General features: G+C 38.5%; 1 protein-coding gene across 4 annotated transcripts in view; it reads left to right on the top strand.

Moving 5' to 3' along the window:
- The window catches only part of unc5ca (unc-5 netrin receptor Ca), a 186,327-nt gene that overhangs the window by 101,260 nt on the left and 68,540 nt on the right, over nt 1-16,527 (top strand). For all 4 annotated transcript variants that reach the window (XM_085179177.1, XM_085179178.1, XM_085179181.1 and 1 more), the window contains exon 3: nt 9,490-9,633. In XM_085179177.1, coding sequence (XP_085035303.1) covers nt 9,490-9,633 — 144 coding nt within the window. The remainder of the gene's footprint in view (nt 1-9,489; nt 9,634-16,527) is intronic.

Raw genomic sequence — 16,527 nt, 5'->3', positions numbered from 1 at the left:
AAAGAAAAAACAAAACAGTGATGATTTACTGTCTTGAAAGATTAAATATTGAGGACTGAATAATGGAGCAATGTTGAAATTTTTAAAAAAGTATGTTTATTGTATTTTTTGTGATTACATAAAGCTCAATAATAGAAATCAAGCTTTTTTTATATAACAAAGTTTAAAAAGATAAGTAAAATATGAATGCATGCTTAGTGATGCACTGATTTTACAATGGACTGACTGCTTCCACGGTGTCTTCTGTCAGTGTAGAAGCTACTGTCGCCAGCTCCCTTATACACCAGGGGTTGCCACAGTGGGTAGCTTCACGTGTTTGACTTGGCAGAGTTTTGATGCTAGATGCCCTTCCTGATGCAACCCCAAAGGGATCTGTGTGTCCTATAGAGACGCTGTCTGTTGCATGGGCTTGCATACATTTCCCAAGGTGAAATCTGTATATTTTTTAAATTTCAATAAAAAGTCCTTAGAAGGTGTTGTAAACTTTGCTTTCTGGATAATTTGCAATTATCCAGAAAATGATTTATTTATATATATATATATATATATATATATAAAGCTAGCTAACTTGATACTGTTTGGCTTTCAGCCAAAGCCGCACATAAAAGAAACAAAAAGTTCCCCCCCCACCCACCCCCCCAAAAAAGCCCTCCTCCAGACAGGTGTTAATACAATCTCATTATTAGCAGTGACATTTGCTAAAACATGCTTACCATATCTCCATTTTAATTAATGTTGTGTAAGGTGCAGATCAGCATAATTTGTGCAGATCGCGTATGTTATTTGCGAAGGGCATTTCTCCAGTGTTTGCTTAAGCCATATGCGTACAACCACAGTATATCTCCATTAGCCTTGAAGTGTGCTAATGACATGTTGTGTACCAGGTTACTTACTTTGTCTCCATTAGCCAAAGTGTGAGTGGTTATTAGTCTGGTAGCAATGACCCGTGACTCCACATCTACACATGCACAAACACGCACACATACATTATTGGCACACAAAGTATTGGCTCTGGTGATTTGTGACCTCTTTCCCTCCGTTGCTGCCATCTCACTTGTATTGATTTTTTTCTCGTCTTTGTCTCTCCCTCTTTCTGTTTCTCCTAATGTTTCTCCTTTCCTCTGTCTTTTTTGCCCTCTTTCTGGTTTCACTCCCATTTTTCTCTGTGGCCATTTGTTTAGTTCTTTTTTTTTAAATGTTGCTACAATGTCTGCAAATGTACAATATCTCACCTTCTTGAATACAGAAAAGGCACATACCTGTGTCTATCTGTGCGTCTGTCTATCTGTCACAAGAGAGAGAGAAAATGTGTGATTGATAATGCTTGTCTAAGTGTTTTTGGTATAGTTCCCTTTAGGTTTTCTCTTGGTTCACTGCCTCTGTGGAACTCTGGAACTGCTAAAGGACTCATATGTGCACACTCAGCAACATTTACATGCATACAAGCATGCACAGACACATACATTGTAATCAGTCACTATCACAGTGGAAACCTCTGAGCGAGTATACCCATGCACTTGCATGTATGCGTACATGCACGCGGTCTACACATTTTGAGTGTTCAGTTGGTTACAGACCGCTGATTCTGTTCTGTCAGTGTCCTCCATGATTTTTCCCTCCAAAGAACTCTGTCAGGCCTTGTTCTCTTCTTTTCTCACCATGCTTCACAGCCTGTTGTGATCTCACTTTAAATACCCCCTTTGGCCCTTCAGTCCTCATCTTTTAAACCCCCCTTCATTGTAATACTTATTTAAAAACGTAACATTTAACCTAGCCCTCAGCCTTTAAATTGTGCAATTTTGGTTTTTAATACATAAATAATAATGATCTAATACATTAAATTATTAGCATAATATATCATTTGTGTAAGTGCAGGCATAATCTATTTTGCATAATGTCTTATGTAGAACAACCTTCTTGAAAAGAGCTAATTTGCGACAAATGCTGGCCACACAAACATTTATATCTGCTTGAGTTTTTTAATTTGTTTTTATGATTACATCTAGTTCTGGTTAGAAGTTATTGTAGTTCGAAATGAAAGTTGAACTAATGTCGGAGACATCAATCATAAAACATTAGACATAAGACATTTCAGCATTGTCGTTGGGACATTGCTGAAACTTCCTGTGTGTTTCTGACTACTCTTTTGCTACAGTTTTTGATTTGTCACCATCTCCATATTAGGGATAATAATCATAACATCAATATAAGGAAGGGACATTGCTGAAACTATTGGAATAGATCTGAGGAAATGTACAAAGAAGTGGAAACGGCAAGGTAAAAAAAAGTCCTAGCGCTTTATTTATTTCTGCCATCACATAAGAAAACACCAGTATGTGACGACAAGGTATGATGTTGGTATACCCATTGAGTTTCATCCTACGCGCTGCAAAGATTTACCACAGATGTCTAAATCAGGTTTGAGTAACCCCAACTGTGAGATGACACTAAAGATTTAGACTCAAACATGCAATGTTTGTTCTACCTAGGTTCTATTTGTGTGCTATAATATGATAAATTATTCCATGTTCCTTAATCATCTGTAGATAAAATAGACTTTTAACTTGAATTTAATCATAATTAGCTTTAGCATCAAATATTCTTCTTTCCAACATTGGTCAAACAGCAGGTTTTGAAAGTACAGACTATGGTTAGGCAGCAGCAAACAAACTGTTTTTGTTGAAGCTGCAATATCTCAGTGTCTTTGGGGAATTTTTGTTTCACTTGCCGCGGCTGCACAGTGTCGATCAGAGTGTTGGGTCACTTTCCTGACAACTCACCTTGATCTATGCGCACCACTCACAAAACGGGGCAAATATTTGCAAAATCAGGGACTCTGTCTGACTTCTTCAGATGTCTCTCTATGTGGAACTGATGAAATAATAATAGTGAGTGTTGACTTTTTCTGCAGCTTTTTTCCCCACTATCCCTAAAGAACAATCTGGTTGACCTGTCACTGATCACACCATAAACAATTTGAGTGCTTTGCCCCTTTTTCCACCATCTCTTTCATGTTTTATACCTTTTGACCTCAAAATACCCCGTCTTTGTTTTATGTTTGCCATCTTTATTCCAGATTTTTATATCCATCTAGACTTTTTTGAGCTTTTCTTCATTTGAGTCAAAGAAATTAAGACTTTACATTTAATTCTAATCGGTACAGTTTTCTTCTGCATTCGCTTTAGCTTCCTGTTGAAACACAGCGGGACACCGAGAGACACAGGTTAATGGAAAAAAGTGAAACCGGATATAGGATATAGAAAGAAATGTGTTAAACAGTTATATACATTTTTGAGACCTAAAAGACAAATGAGTTTATTTCCAATGCAATATAAAAGACAGGTTTTAAAATTAACCATTTGTTTGATTGTATGGGTATTTTTACAATTTTAGAAACACAATTTCTAAAAACTTTAAGTGAAATGAATTGCCATAATGCCAAGAGCACAGCAATAATATTTTTGAGGACTACGTCAATGTTTTACATTACCTCCATATATTGTTTGCATTTCATCTGACACATGGAGAAAGGCTTTAAGGGAGCTGAATTGCTGAATTTAACAATTGAAAAGCTGAATGATACGCTGTCATGTATTATGTTGGACCACTGCTGGCCATGAGTGCAGTAAAAGTGAGTTTTCCCTCGTCTTAAATTTAGTAAAAGAAGCCAGAGGAGGTGGTTCATCAGCCCTTTTACTTATTGTGGTTTTAGCCATTGCTGTTATTTTATTATGATTAGGGCTGTGGTATATTTTATTGGGTGTAACAGTGACCACATGCAGCCATCAAGTAAGTGTGTGTGTGTGTGTGTGTGTGTGTGTGTGTGTGTGTGTGTGTGTACATGTGTGCAGTAGTGATTATGAAGCTGACCTTTGTATGCTGGTAGTACATTTATCATAGAAATACTGCAGACTTTAATATTGGGCTGACTAGCTGGAAAAAGAACAGAGCACAATGTGTTCCTATGGATCTGAAATCATCTAAATCCTACTGCAAGGGCAAGCAAAAGATATTGCGAGATGACATGGCAAACATTCCCCTGGCCGAACTTTAAAAACAAGTGTGGGTGTTGTGATCATACATTTTTCAGATAACAATTCAATTCAATTCAATTCAATTTTATTTATATAGCGCCAAATCACAACAAATGTCGCCTCAAGGCGCTTCATAGATACAGAGAAAAGCCCAACAATCATATGACCCCCTATGAGCATATGACAGTAAAATCAGCCAGTTTTATGTTTCCGTTGTACTATGTAAACATTTATTTATTTATTGTTTTAGTTCTATAATAAGACACAATAACCTTTATTAGCCCCACACGTGGGAAATTTGTTTTGTTACAGCAGAAAGTGGACAGTGCAAGGTTACAGCAATTACAAATTAGTTACAAAGTTACACAAATTAAGAAAAAACACTGGAATAGGATAAGAGAATAAGAATGAGATACTGTACACAATAGAATAGAATAAAATAAAATACTATATACAACAGAATAAAATACAATGTTATCAGAAAAAGAGAATTGCATTTAGTGTTATTGCACAGAAAAAGAGAATGAGGATATTGGTCATAAATGTGGCACTATGACGCAAAGTTAAATCAAGAGGGTTCTGGGTTTGAATCCACCAGCTAGCTGGTACCTTTCTCTTCAGTTTCCATACTCCAGGTCCAGGCCTCAAGGGCTGGTGTCCTGCAGGTTTTAGATCTCACCCTGGGTCAACACACCTGAATCAAATGATTATTTAATTCCCAGGCCTCTAGAGAACTTCAAGACATGTTGAGGAGGTAATTTAGCCATTTAAATCAGCTGTGTTGGATCAAGGACACATCTAAAACCTGCAGGACTCAGCCCTTGACGCCTGTAGTTGCTCTATGGGTTCTCTGGCTTTTTCCCAGTTCAGTGATAATTATACCAGATTAACTGGTGGTTCTCAATTTGCTTTAGGTGTAAATGAATGATTGTCTGTCCCTCTGTGTTAGCCCTGCAACAAACTGGTGACCTGTCCAGGCTTTGGCCCGTCTCTCATCTAATGACAGCTGGGGTAGACTCCAGCACCTCACTGCCACTTGAATTGGATACGTGATTCAGATAATGCCTAGATGGATATTCATTTTACACTTTTAGCAGTGGATTTGTACAGATCACAAGCTTAAGGAAAAGCCTAATCATAGAGACAAAAAGAAGAGTTATGACCTCGGTGATGATGAGTGTTTTATGCTGTTTTCCAGATCTTCTTTATTATGGACTTTTTTGAGGGGGGCGGGGGTATGAGTTTTTTGCAAAATTAATACATACAATATGTCTAAGCTGGACTTTAAGCATTACATCCTAAATGCAGCAAGCAGAGATGAAATTATTTGCATATGTCATGTCTCCATTAAGAAAAAAGAAGTAGTTCTGGAGTGACAAAGCACATTCATGCAGTATTGTACTTCCATTCCCCGGGTGACAAGTAAACTTAGTTATATGAATCGATGCTATATGACTAACAGAAATATTTTGGGGTTTGTGCAGTTTTGTGATTGATAGAAATGTTTGTGACAGTATCCACTTGTCTTGATGCTTTTCTTCCATTTTTCATCTTCTTCTTTCCCTTCACCTCCCTCAGCTGACAGCAGTGGTTTTGTTGATGTGATGTTCTGTCATGCTACAGAGACCCAGAATTCCATGCTTGTCTCCTCATAACAGATTGATGTGAATTCTTTGAGCACAGTATTGAAACAAAGTAAGGCACTGAGTGATCTGGGACTTTTTAAGCCTCAGGTAGTTCCGTCAGATTTTGCCCAGCAACTCTTGCTTTGTGAGTTTTGCATTGTCAAACACTGGAAACAACCAGGGCAGTCTCAACAGCACAACTCCGGGCCCAGTGACGTCTGTCTTTATCTTATATATCCATGTGATGTACTATAAACCTTGAAAATCCATTTTCATGCAGAATGTCACCGGTAAAAACTTGTGAACAGCTGCAAAATTGTCATGTCAAAAACATTGCATACTTAGGCCACAGCTGTTCTTCCTGCACAGCCTAAAGCCATTATTTAAGAGATACATTCATTCAAATCAAAAACTTTTCTGTTTCTGGCTTTTAAACCATAATTTTCTAATATATGTCAATCAGAGGGTTGATGTTTGAAATGTGTAAAGCCGTAGATTGTTGATAAAATTTGCATCTAGGCTAAGAACTCATAACTTTGAGCAAATGTATTACATATCCAAACTGGCAGAATGAGCAAACATCCCTCTGGGGCTAGAGGTAGATACTGAGGTGGTAGATGGGTTCAAACATCAGAACATGAACTGAATATTTTGCAGCTTAATATACAACAAAATCAAACCAGAAATGTTTGGTAGAAGGTACAAGGAATATAATGCAGTGCAACTTGAGTTGTCTGTCTGAACTAGCCTGCAGGCTTTGTTTTATTTAGATAGATTTCATGTGATTTCTTTGCATGACTTTCAGAGCAAACCCTATCTCACGAAAGTCCAATTATTGATTTTGAAAGTGAGAATTAGTTAGCATTAGCATGATGAAGACTTTATCTCTTCAGTTTTGACCTTTAGTCTCTACTACATTAACAAGGATTAAGTGCAGTGGCGGTCCTAGCCTGTTTGGCGCCCTGGGTAGCCAACTCCCAGCAAATGGGTGATAGAAAACCGATCGGTGCCTATGCCATTCCCAATTTTTTTTTGCCGATGCCCGCGATGCCGCTCCGGGCAACTGTCCGTGTCGCCCGTTTCAGAAACCGCTACTGATTAAGTGGTGTATTTTCTTCAACATATTTTCATCGGAACAGCCATGTTTTTAATCTGCTGTGAAGATGTCAGCTCTTCACAGTGTGGTTTTTCACTGTATATGACCTGTTCCTAGTTTGTTTTGCTTCTTTGTCTGTTTTCTTTGCTGTTTCCTACCTTGTAAAACACATTGTTATCCTTCACTGCTGATCCCTGCCTCTTATGTAGCAGTTCAGGTGTTCTAGTAACTTTGCACTGAACCATAATTAACTGAAGTTTATAACTGAGAGCTCTGCACTCATGCTTCAGAGTATAGAGATGGTTAATTAGCTAGCCACTGTACAACCTTTTAAAAATCTAGTAATACATCTCTGGAAACTTTAAAATTCTTTTTTTCTGTTGGGTTGCTTTTTTATTAGCTGCAAGCTACAAGTTCAAAAAACTTTGAGGTTTAAAACCTTGAGATTTCAGCCTTCTGCTTGGAGAAAACATCTTAATATCCAGTGTTAGTCAGCTGCAGCTTCTCAGTCCCACACGCTTTAGTTTTATTCTCCAAGCAGTAAAGGCAGGATAGAGACTGATATTTGTAGTTTACAGAAAGAGTTGTGAGTGTGCTCTCTTTTTTTTTCTTCTGTCGTGCTGCCAGATATTCACCCCCCCCCCCCCCCCCCCCCCCCCCCCCGTTTGCCATTACCTTATTTTATGGTGGAAAGTGCGCATTTAATTCTGAGTGTTAACTTTTTCCCTATTTTCTTTTACAAATTCTTAGCGTTCCTGCACACGTGTCTCAGTGTATCCCAGTGCAGCTACTGGCTTTGCTTGAAACGCTTCACTAATTGAATAATATTTTGCTTCTAAAGATTTTTGATATTCAACCTAATAAGTCATGTACACAGTGTTGCAAAAGCTTTAAATATGTATTTAAATTTGTGTGTTTCCCATTTATTTGTCTTCATCAGAAGCCTGCTTCCACCCTCTCATTGAGTCACCAGAGCCCGTGGTGTCTTTCATGTACCATCCCATATGCTTCTTTGCATATGCTGAGTCCCTTTTTCACATCTAGCTGTCTGACTCTTTTGAACAATTCACTTTAATTGCTCATTACTTTGGCAGTAGCATTCTCACTGGTCTCCACCTTCTTCCTATCATTCTTGCCCTTCTTGTACTCACACTTTTGTCTTTTTTTTTTGTCTCATTGCTATTGCTTGCCCACTCGTTGTCTCAGCTTTAGTCCTGGTTTCCTTGCCTGTTATAATTGTCTCTTTAGCTGCCGTTTTTTTTTTTTTTGCCTCTGTTGCTGTGCTCTTTTGCTCTCTCATTTCATGCTGTGAAGCCATATCAATCTCCCTTGTTTGCATGTTTTCTCAAGCATCAGTATGCACAACAGTTTTACAAGCTCCTTACAGTGCTCTTCCCATCAATGGCTTTTAGCCCTTTTTTTTTTTTTGCCTCCTACTAGATTTTTATTTTTGGACTTACTATACACTTTTCTCCCTGTGCCATCAGTCAATTTGAATTTCTGTATTATCTAAGGTCCCTGTTTACTTTCCACACACTCCATCTTATTGAGGTTTATTTATTTATTTCTAACTGAAAAGTCATACCGATCTTCCAGCTAGCTTACTTGAAAGCTTATGTTGCCTTTCTTACACTTTGCCCTCATGGGTTACTTATTAATTCTCCCACCAGCCATTAATGGCCTTAAGTTTGCCTCAGTCTCGTTCACTGTATTTCACTTTGTTTCCTCTTAGTCCCCCTTGCCTCAGTCCTGGCTTTGCTGCTATAACTGTCTCTCTTGTGGCAAGAACTTGCCGAGAGTCTTCATAAGTAATAGGCCCAAGTCAGATTTGTGGAGCCCCGTAGAGACGGTTTCTGGGGTCTCTGTAACTCAGCTGAACCTGAAAGAAACTGCCAAGATCTCTTCTCATGGCATTTTGCCCATCTACTCCCCAATCCCCACGTACTTGAATACATTTTTATCTCTGTTCCCTCCCTCTTTCCTTTTCACATTTTATCGACCTCTTCCACCTCTTAACCTGTCATCCTCCTCTCCCTGCAACTCTGTCATGTTGCTCTTCATTACATCTACCCGTCTACCATTTCTCTCATTGCCCTCTCCCCTTCCTTTCCAGTCTGTAACCTAAATTTTTTACTTTAATTAATCGCTTCTTGATAGTTCTGTTTATTTTCTCTCGAGTATTCCTTTCCTTGGTCACAGAGTTTCTCAATTTTCTGTATCCTGTATGTAGATTTTTTAAAATGTAGATTTTCTGCGTCTCATCGTGAGTTTTTCCCTTAGACTTCATTTCCTTTTTTCTCTTTCAGTACCCCTCTGTTTGTGCTCCCTTGTAGTGCTATCAGTAGGGTGCAGCTACTCAAATCTTACACTTATTCTTTACATAGGAGCTGCTTTCAAAACTCCAGAGAAAAGAGGGAATTGGGGGTGGACTGAGATAAAGAGTAAAAGCGCGAAGGAACAATATCAAATCTCAAAAATGTGATATTAAATCCTGAGATATTTATTATGGATTGCTTTTTCTTTTTAAGCTAACATGTAAGCCATATCAGGCAAATAGAAGCTTATTTAAGTTTCACATTTTCTGGAGAATCAGCACGTGAGTAAGACAAGGAAAAAAAAAACAAACAAACTCTTATTTATGACTTACCATTTGTTAGCGCTTGCATTTTTGATCGATTCTTATTCCCAGTTGAAATTGTAAACAATACAATGGTGTTTTTCCCTTTTGCTGCAGGTCTGGTGGTGAGAGAAGCAAGCATAGAAATAACACGGCAGCAAGTGGAGGAGCTGTTTGGCCCTGAAGATTACTGGTGTCAGTGCGTGGCCTGGAGCTCTGCTGGAACCACCAAAAGCCGCAAGGCACATGTCCGGATTGCATGTGAGTTAGCTACTCTAAGCATCCATACAAGATATAAAAGTTGGAAAATACTGCTTATGGGAGTGGATTGTCCACATTATATATGTAAAGTTTTCTATCTGGTAAACAAAACAAAACATTTTCTCTCATCTCAGATACACTAAACAGTTATCATGGGTTGATTCAGTCTCATGAAAGCCTTTTGTAAAACACAGTAGCCTAAAACTGAAAGCAAACAGGGAAAACTGATTACCTTATTCAATGCAAATAGAGGCATCACAACTGACTTAACCCCCTGGTGTGTGTAGTTTATTATTACTCTGTAGTAATATAAACACAAGTGCAGGGATGTTATACTGCCCATTTTTCTTTTACAAATAAAAACGCAAAAAAACAACAACGTCCAAGTAGTCTAGATTTTTTCTTTATCATCTCATCACTTGCACCAGTGATTTTATGCTGCACATACCTGCTGTGGATTTCCACAGAACAGCAGGACACGATAAAGTGAGTTTGTTACCTTGCTTTGAAGTTTAGGTGTGCAGTCGGCTGTATTACTTTATGCAATATTTGTAACGGATGAAAAGAATCGTCTTGTTTCATGCATGTGATCTCACTAAAAGCACATTACAGTTGGTTACATTTTAAGCAGGAAAAACTGGAGAGTAAGATTTTTTTTTTTTTAAACTGAATTAACCAAAAAAAAACCTTTGAAGAAAATGTACCCACCGTATATAATGCAGTGTAACTTTTCCAAGCAGAGAGTTAGCTCTATAACTTTGGTCGACCATCAGTAGCTTCCTGTTATGGTCTGGTGAAGAATTTAATAAGACAACTGGGAGTCTGACTATAAGGTCACCAAAAGAACACAGCACAGATTAGACCCGGCCAGACTTCATATCATTCTAACAGACAGTACTACTATGTAATACTGCATACACAGTTAACACATGGGGAAATCATTTCAGGAGTCCCCCAGCAACAGCTCAGGGAAAGGAAAAAAGCTAAATCCTGTCACGAGTGATGGTCATTTGACAGCTGTACAACATCTGAGGAGCAAGGGAATTGAGATGTTTGATAAAAAATAAATAATCTAAAAGAAGTCGTTTGGTCTTTCAACATAATCCTCATATAAAACAATGGATTGTTCCTTGAGAGCTTCTTTCACTGAGATTTGAAGCCACAACAGTAGTTTTCCAAGCGTCATTGCTCTGGTCAATTCAGCCATATAAGACAACTGGGACTTGTCTGAGTGCTCAGGTTATAGAAAGGTCAAGCAGAAAAGAAATACCAATAACAAAATCGACCCCACCTCTCCAGTTTACCAGGCTTATACTGACAGTTTGGCTCTGCTTCAGTGCTCTCTCAAAGGGACAACTGGGGAATTTGACAGTCCATTCAGCATGCACACTGGATAAACTGCACACATCCCCATATGTAGGACTTTAACAGACAGTATCACTCTAGCAGACATGCACCCTGGAAGTCTTATTTTCCCAGGTTGGTCCTATTCTTTCTGCAGAAGGAAATCCATCATGCAGACCCTTGGGTTTTATTGCCACTTTTATTTGGCCTTAACTATGTATCACATTTTCACTTTTGCAGAACTTGATACCTGTGTTTATGTATTCACTCTCCAGTTATCTTGGAAGTATTCATTATATTAATTTGGCAACAAAGGTCCATGAGTTTTTTTCACAGTGAACTTTAATTTGTAATTTTGCCTCTACACCACCATAGCTTTAACTTTTAACTTAATAACGGCCATTATTATGCCGTGTTACCAATTTTTAGAAGCTCAAAAGTAATGTTAGGCCTGTTCTCTCATTTTTTGTGGTACAGATAAAAGATCTCAAGTTAAATCTAAGTGTGGAATTTGAATTTGGTAGCTGTTTACTGGAACTGTCAATGTGAGGTCCAGTGAGATGTTGATGCAAAAGAAAGAAGGAATGTACTGGCCGGCTCAGCAACAGCAGAAATCTGGAAAACCAAGAAACGCAACTACATCTGATGATCATAGGAATTATTAACCAGATTATTTGGACAGATGAAACCAAAATTAACTTGTACCAGAATGATGGGATGAGAAAAGTATGGAAAAGGGAAGAAACGGCTCATGGTCTGTTGCATACCACATCATCTGTCAAACATAGAAGAGGCAAGGCTATGGCATGGGCATGTATGGCTGCCAACGGAACTGGGTCACACGTGTTTATTGATGATGTGACTGCTGATAGAAGCAGCAGGATGAATTCTGAAGGGTACACAGCTATACTCTCAGCTCAGATTCAGCCAAATGCTGCAGAACTGATCAGACAGCGCTTCAACTGTGCAAATGGATAATGACCCAAATCAAACCGCAAAAGCAACCCAAGAGTGTCTCAAGGGGAGAAAAATGGAATACGCTCTTCAATGGCCAAGTCAGTCACTTGATCTCAACCCAAAAGAGAATTGCTTTTCAGTTACTGAAGATGGAAGTGAAGACTGAGAGATACACACCACAGGTGGAGCTACAGCTGAAGGTGGCTGCAGTAAAGGTCTGGCAGAGTGTCTCAAGAGAGAAAGCACAGTGTTTGATGTCCATGTGTTCTAGTCTTCAGGCACTCATTGACTGCAAAGCATTTGAGTCCCAGTATTGAAAACTGTCCTTATATTTAAAATTATTACTTTGCCCAAATAGGTTTGAGCTTCTAAAAAGCTGAAAGTCTGCACTTCAGTCACATCTTGATTGTTTGATTTGAAATCCAGGTCAGTGGTGTACAGAGACCAAAGTATAAATCCTGTAATCCTCTAATTCTATTAATAACCGAATAATACATCGACATAAATCCATTTTGTTGTGTAGATCACATTTAAATCCAACCTTATATTCAATTATTCAATATGGTAAACAGAATTTGAAGAACTATTTTCTGTACTGAAACACTGACCAGTATACTGTATGAATGGAGTGACTACAAACATCTGCAGCATCATTTAAATGTCAAACCATTTAAAATTCTATCACCTTTCAAATAGACGACGATTTAAGAATTTTCTTTGATGAGCCATGCAAAATAAATGAGTGAAAAATATATTTCAAAGTAAACTAATTGAGCCAAACCTGAAACTCAGTTCAGCAGAGGTAGATACACCTGTGATTACTGACACTCAAGTTTCAATCGAGTGATCATTTGAATAAAATTGAGCACACCTGTGATTTACAATTAGCTTAATTGCATTAAAAATGACTTTCAGAACCCGTGCTTCAACAGCGTAGCAGTGAAAAACAACCAGGTGAGTGCTTCAGACTTGGCACAGTAGATTATCAGTGGAAACGAGAATTTCTGTAAGAGCTCAAAGAGAATGAAGGGCATGCTCTCATATAAACACCAGCATCTATGCACAGCTTGGAATTAATGAGAAAATTCTGTCTTGAAGAAAGTCCAAGGGGAAAAAAATCATATATAAAACTAATACTTGCATGAGAACATGGGGAAAAAAAGGCTGGTGATTAGTGGGAGCACATCCTTCGGGATAAGACTAAGATAAATTGTTCAGGTCAGAAGAGGTCCAGCATGTCGGGTATGAATCTGGCAAGGTATAATACTGTGAATGCATACTCTAACTAAAATTTATAATACTAGCTGACAAGACAGCTCCCACTCTCCAAAAGCTCAGGTGAACTGGAATATCCCAGTGTGATAATAATGCAAAAGCCCATTCATTTTCTTAACCACTTATTCGAGGTTGTAGAGGGCTGACACGCTACCAAAAAGAGCTTCTGAAAAGGAATAAAAACTGAAAACTATGACCTGGCAAGGTAGGGTCCTTAACCTGAATCTAATGTAACACCTTTGGGGTATTTTAAAGATAAAGGTGGACCAACATAACCCCTCCAGTAAAGAGAAGCTTAAAAAGAACATTTACAATGTCAGAACACCTCTCCAGGAATCAAAAGGGGCACGCCGTCCACGCTGAGAAGGACGCTAGTTTTTAAGAAAATACTTTAATGGTGTACTTGCACAGGTTGTGGTTTTGAATTTTACATAAGAGCAAATACTCTGGAGTTCAACAGTGTATGATCACACAGTATTGTGGCAGCAGTACATTTCTTCGTTAATTTGGCTCGTCAGTTGTAAAGACCGTTTTAATTCATAACAGCATCACTACTCTCTGCAATGTTTCATCAGATGAGGATGTTTTTCTCTCAGCAGAGAGTTAGTGACACAGTCAGAAATATCCTTCTAAGCTCTGCTAATAACATTCTCGAATGGAGTGGGCCCTCCTTGGGGTGCAGTGAAATCTGGGTAATGTGCCGTTTTTGGCTCATGTTTGGGCTGATACATACTAAGAGACAGATGAATACACGTTTATGTTTACAGGCTTCTGAGACTCGCAGAGGAAAACACATAACTGCAGACACTGCTGTATTGCTGAGTGACTTAGCTTATCAACAAGGTACTTGGCATCGATTTTACATGCATAAATGTGCCTATGTACGCAAGAATGAGAATGCATCACAACCCATTTACAGTATTGTTTATCATTCAGTATCATCATTTAGCATGCACTGTGACATTATCATATTTCTTAATTTGAGTTTTTCATCCAACTTGTTTTGGGTTCAGATTCATTCATTAATTATTAATGCTGTAAAAAAGTGCTTTATGAAATTGCATTACGTCACATCAAAGTTAAAATAAATAAATAAAACAACAGAAAAGTTACCAACGTTTGCTATATTTAACATACAATGTTTTATATTGTCTAACCAGTCCTTTCGTGGCTGTCAGCGATCTGCGCTAAATCATAAATCTTCACACTAATTTAGCAAAAGCAAACTAGCTCTTTCCAGATCTTTTTTTTCCACATTTTGTCAGCCAACTTCTTCATAAGTAGCTAAAACTTTATAACTGCTTGACTGTGAGACTTGCTGGAGGTTAGGTGGAGGGATGGTGAGGGATGATGCCTTTAAAACGCTTTGAAGGTTCAACAAATATCAAAGAAGAAAAAAATAATCTTCTATACTAAATCCTGGTAGTCTTTCATTTTATTAATTTCTCTTCATATCTCTTTTTTTATGCATTTATTTTCTCCACGTACTGGCATATTTTCCTTCTGACTTTATCTGTCCCACCGTCCTTCACTTTCTCTCTCTCAGTTCTAACAGTGACTTTTCCCTTAACCAGATCTGATTACACCGAGCCCCCTTTTGTGATAACCTTTTACTTCAAATCGACCCAACCTCCTGACCTACCCTGCTTTTCGGCTCCTATTTGGATCTACTGTTGTGATTAAAATGCTTCCTGGCAGCTAGAGCTTGCTGAGCAAAGTGTCTTTTTTTTCCACTGCACCATGCAAAAGCAATTCAGCATTTCTCTCCTGCTTTCACCTTCCTACTCATTTTCTTCCACATTGTTTTCTCCCCTGTTATTTCTTATTGCTTATTGAGAGTGCGCTCTTCATGAGCTTATTGTTTAATTCTGTCATCAGCGCTCTCTCTCTCTCTCTCCTTCTCTTTCTTTAAACTGTGTCATTCTCCAGCATCTCCAAGCTTTTTAATAAGTACAGATGTAACACTCCGAGGCACTAACAAAATATGCAGTTTGTAGCAGGATAATGGCAATAAGTGTTGTGACTCTAAATCTGTCACACACGCACAGTGATATTTAATATCTGACAGTTTTATTGGACTTTTGTAGCAGACCACTTTAGCTTATTTTGTGGTTTATAAAGCACATAGAGGCAAACACAGATATATTCACATAGTAAATGAGTCATTCACAGCATCGCAGCCAGGTACACGGGGGTAAGGGGAATGTCGACACATACATGCGCATAAATGTGCATGCAATGGCAGTCATGATCTCTGGCCCTGTGACTATCAGGTCAAGCCTTTCTCCTTCAATATCTTAGCAATATGTCAAGGTCACACACATGCGACACATACACACAGCCCTGCACACAGCTGCATGCGCACACAAATTTCAGATGATGGCAATTTGTTCTGCCACCTTCCACGGAGACAAGTGTTTGCATAGCAATCAGGAGTCCAGACACTCAGGGGCACAGGAGCACAGGCAGCTACTTGTGTCAACTGGAAAATGCCTGTTAGTGAATTTCGTCTGTTTTGTTTATGATGCAAATGTCTCAGCTGCATGTATTTAGGTTTTCCTTCAATCGTGGTTAAATTGGACTAAGAAAAAACAAGTCTCAACAGTGATTTTTTTAATTTAATTTTTTTTTGGTTTTTCTTTTTGTGTGCAAGCATTTTTATATAGTTTCTACACTCACATAGGCTTAAACCTGTCTCTACTGTAGCTTATAGCATTAGACACAATCATTCCTCACCTCAGCAAAGGGAAATCACTGCAGTGGTTTGGATGTATGCGCTCAGCAGCAGCAGCCACAATTGCAGTTTCTCATTTGACCTTTTTGAGTATAAAATGGCATGCTTACAGTAGCAGTTCGAGTAATGCATATAGCAAAAACACACTGTCTTATACATATTTCTGCTATATATCCATCCACAGTCACCCTGAAATAACTTTCCAGTGGAAAACCCTCAGTGCTCTGTTCCTCGGTGCTCTCTTGGTGATATCATCGGGAGGATATTGGTTGCTGGCTCTGAAAGTGACTTCATGATGTTTGCAAACACAGAATAAACATTTTTGTACTAGGAATCCACAGTGTGTGTGCGTGTGTGTGTAGGAGTGTGGTTATGGTGTTTCACCACCGCTCTAAGCCACAGAGCTTTTTCCCAGATGTCAAATACTGCTCCAGGGTGCGCTTATGTGTTATAATGGTAAGCCGTGGTGTTGATTTACTTGCAACAGAACTCGCTTGTTCACTCAAGTCACCTTTTAAAGTTTCATTTATGGGGAAAATTACATATGTCTCACGCAACGTAATACTATATAGTTACTGTTTTGT

This window comes from Neolamprologus multifasciatus, chromosome 12, assembly GCF_963576455.1.
Source record: "Neolamprologus multifasciatus chromosome 12, fNeoMul1.2, whole genome shotgun sequence".
NCBI lineage: Eukaryota > Metazoa > Chordata > Actinopteri > Cichliformes > Cichlidae > Neolamprologus > Neolamprologus multifasciatus.
Note: the sequence above shows the minus strand (reverse complement) of the source record. Positions and strands in the feature narration are given on the sequence as shown.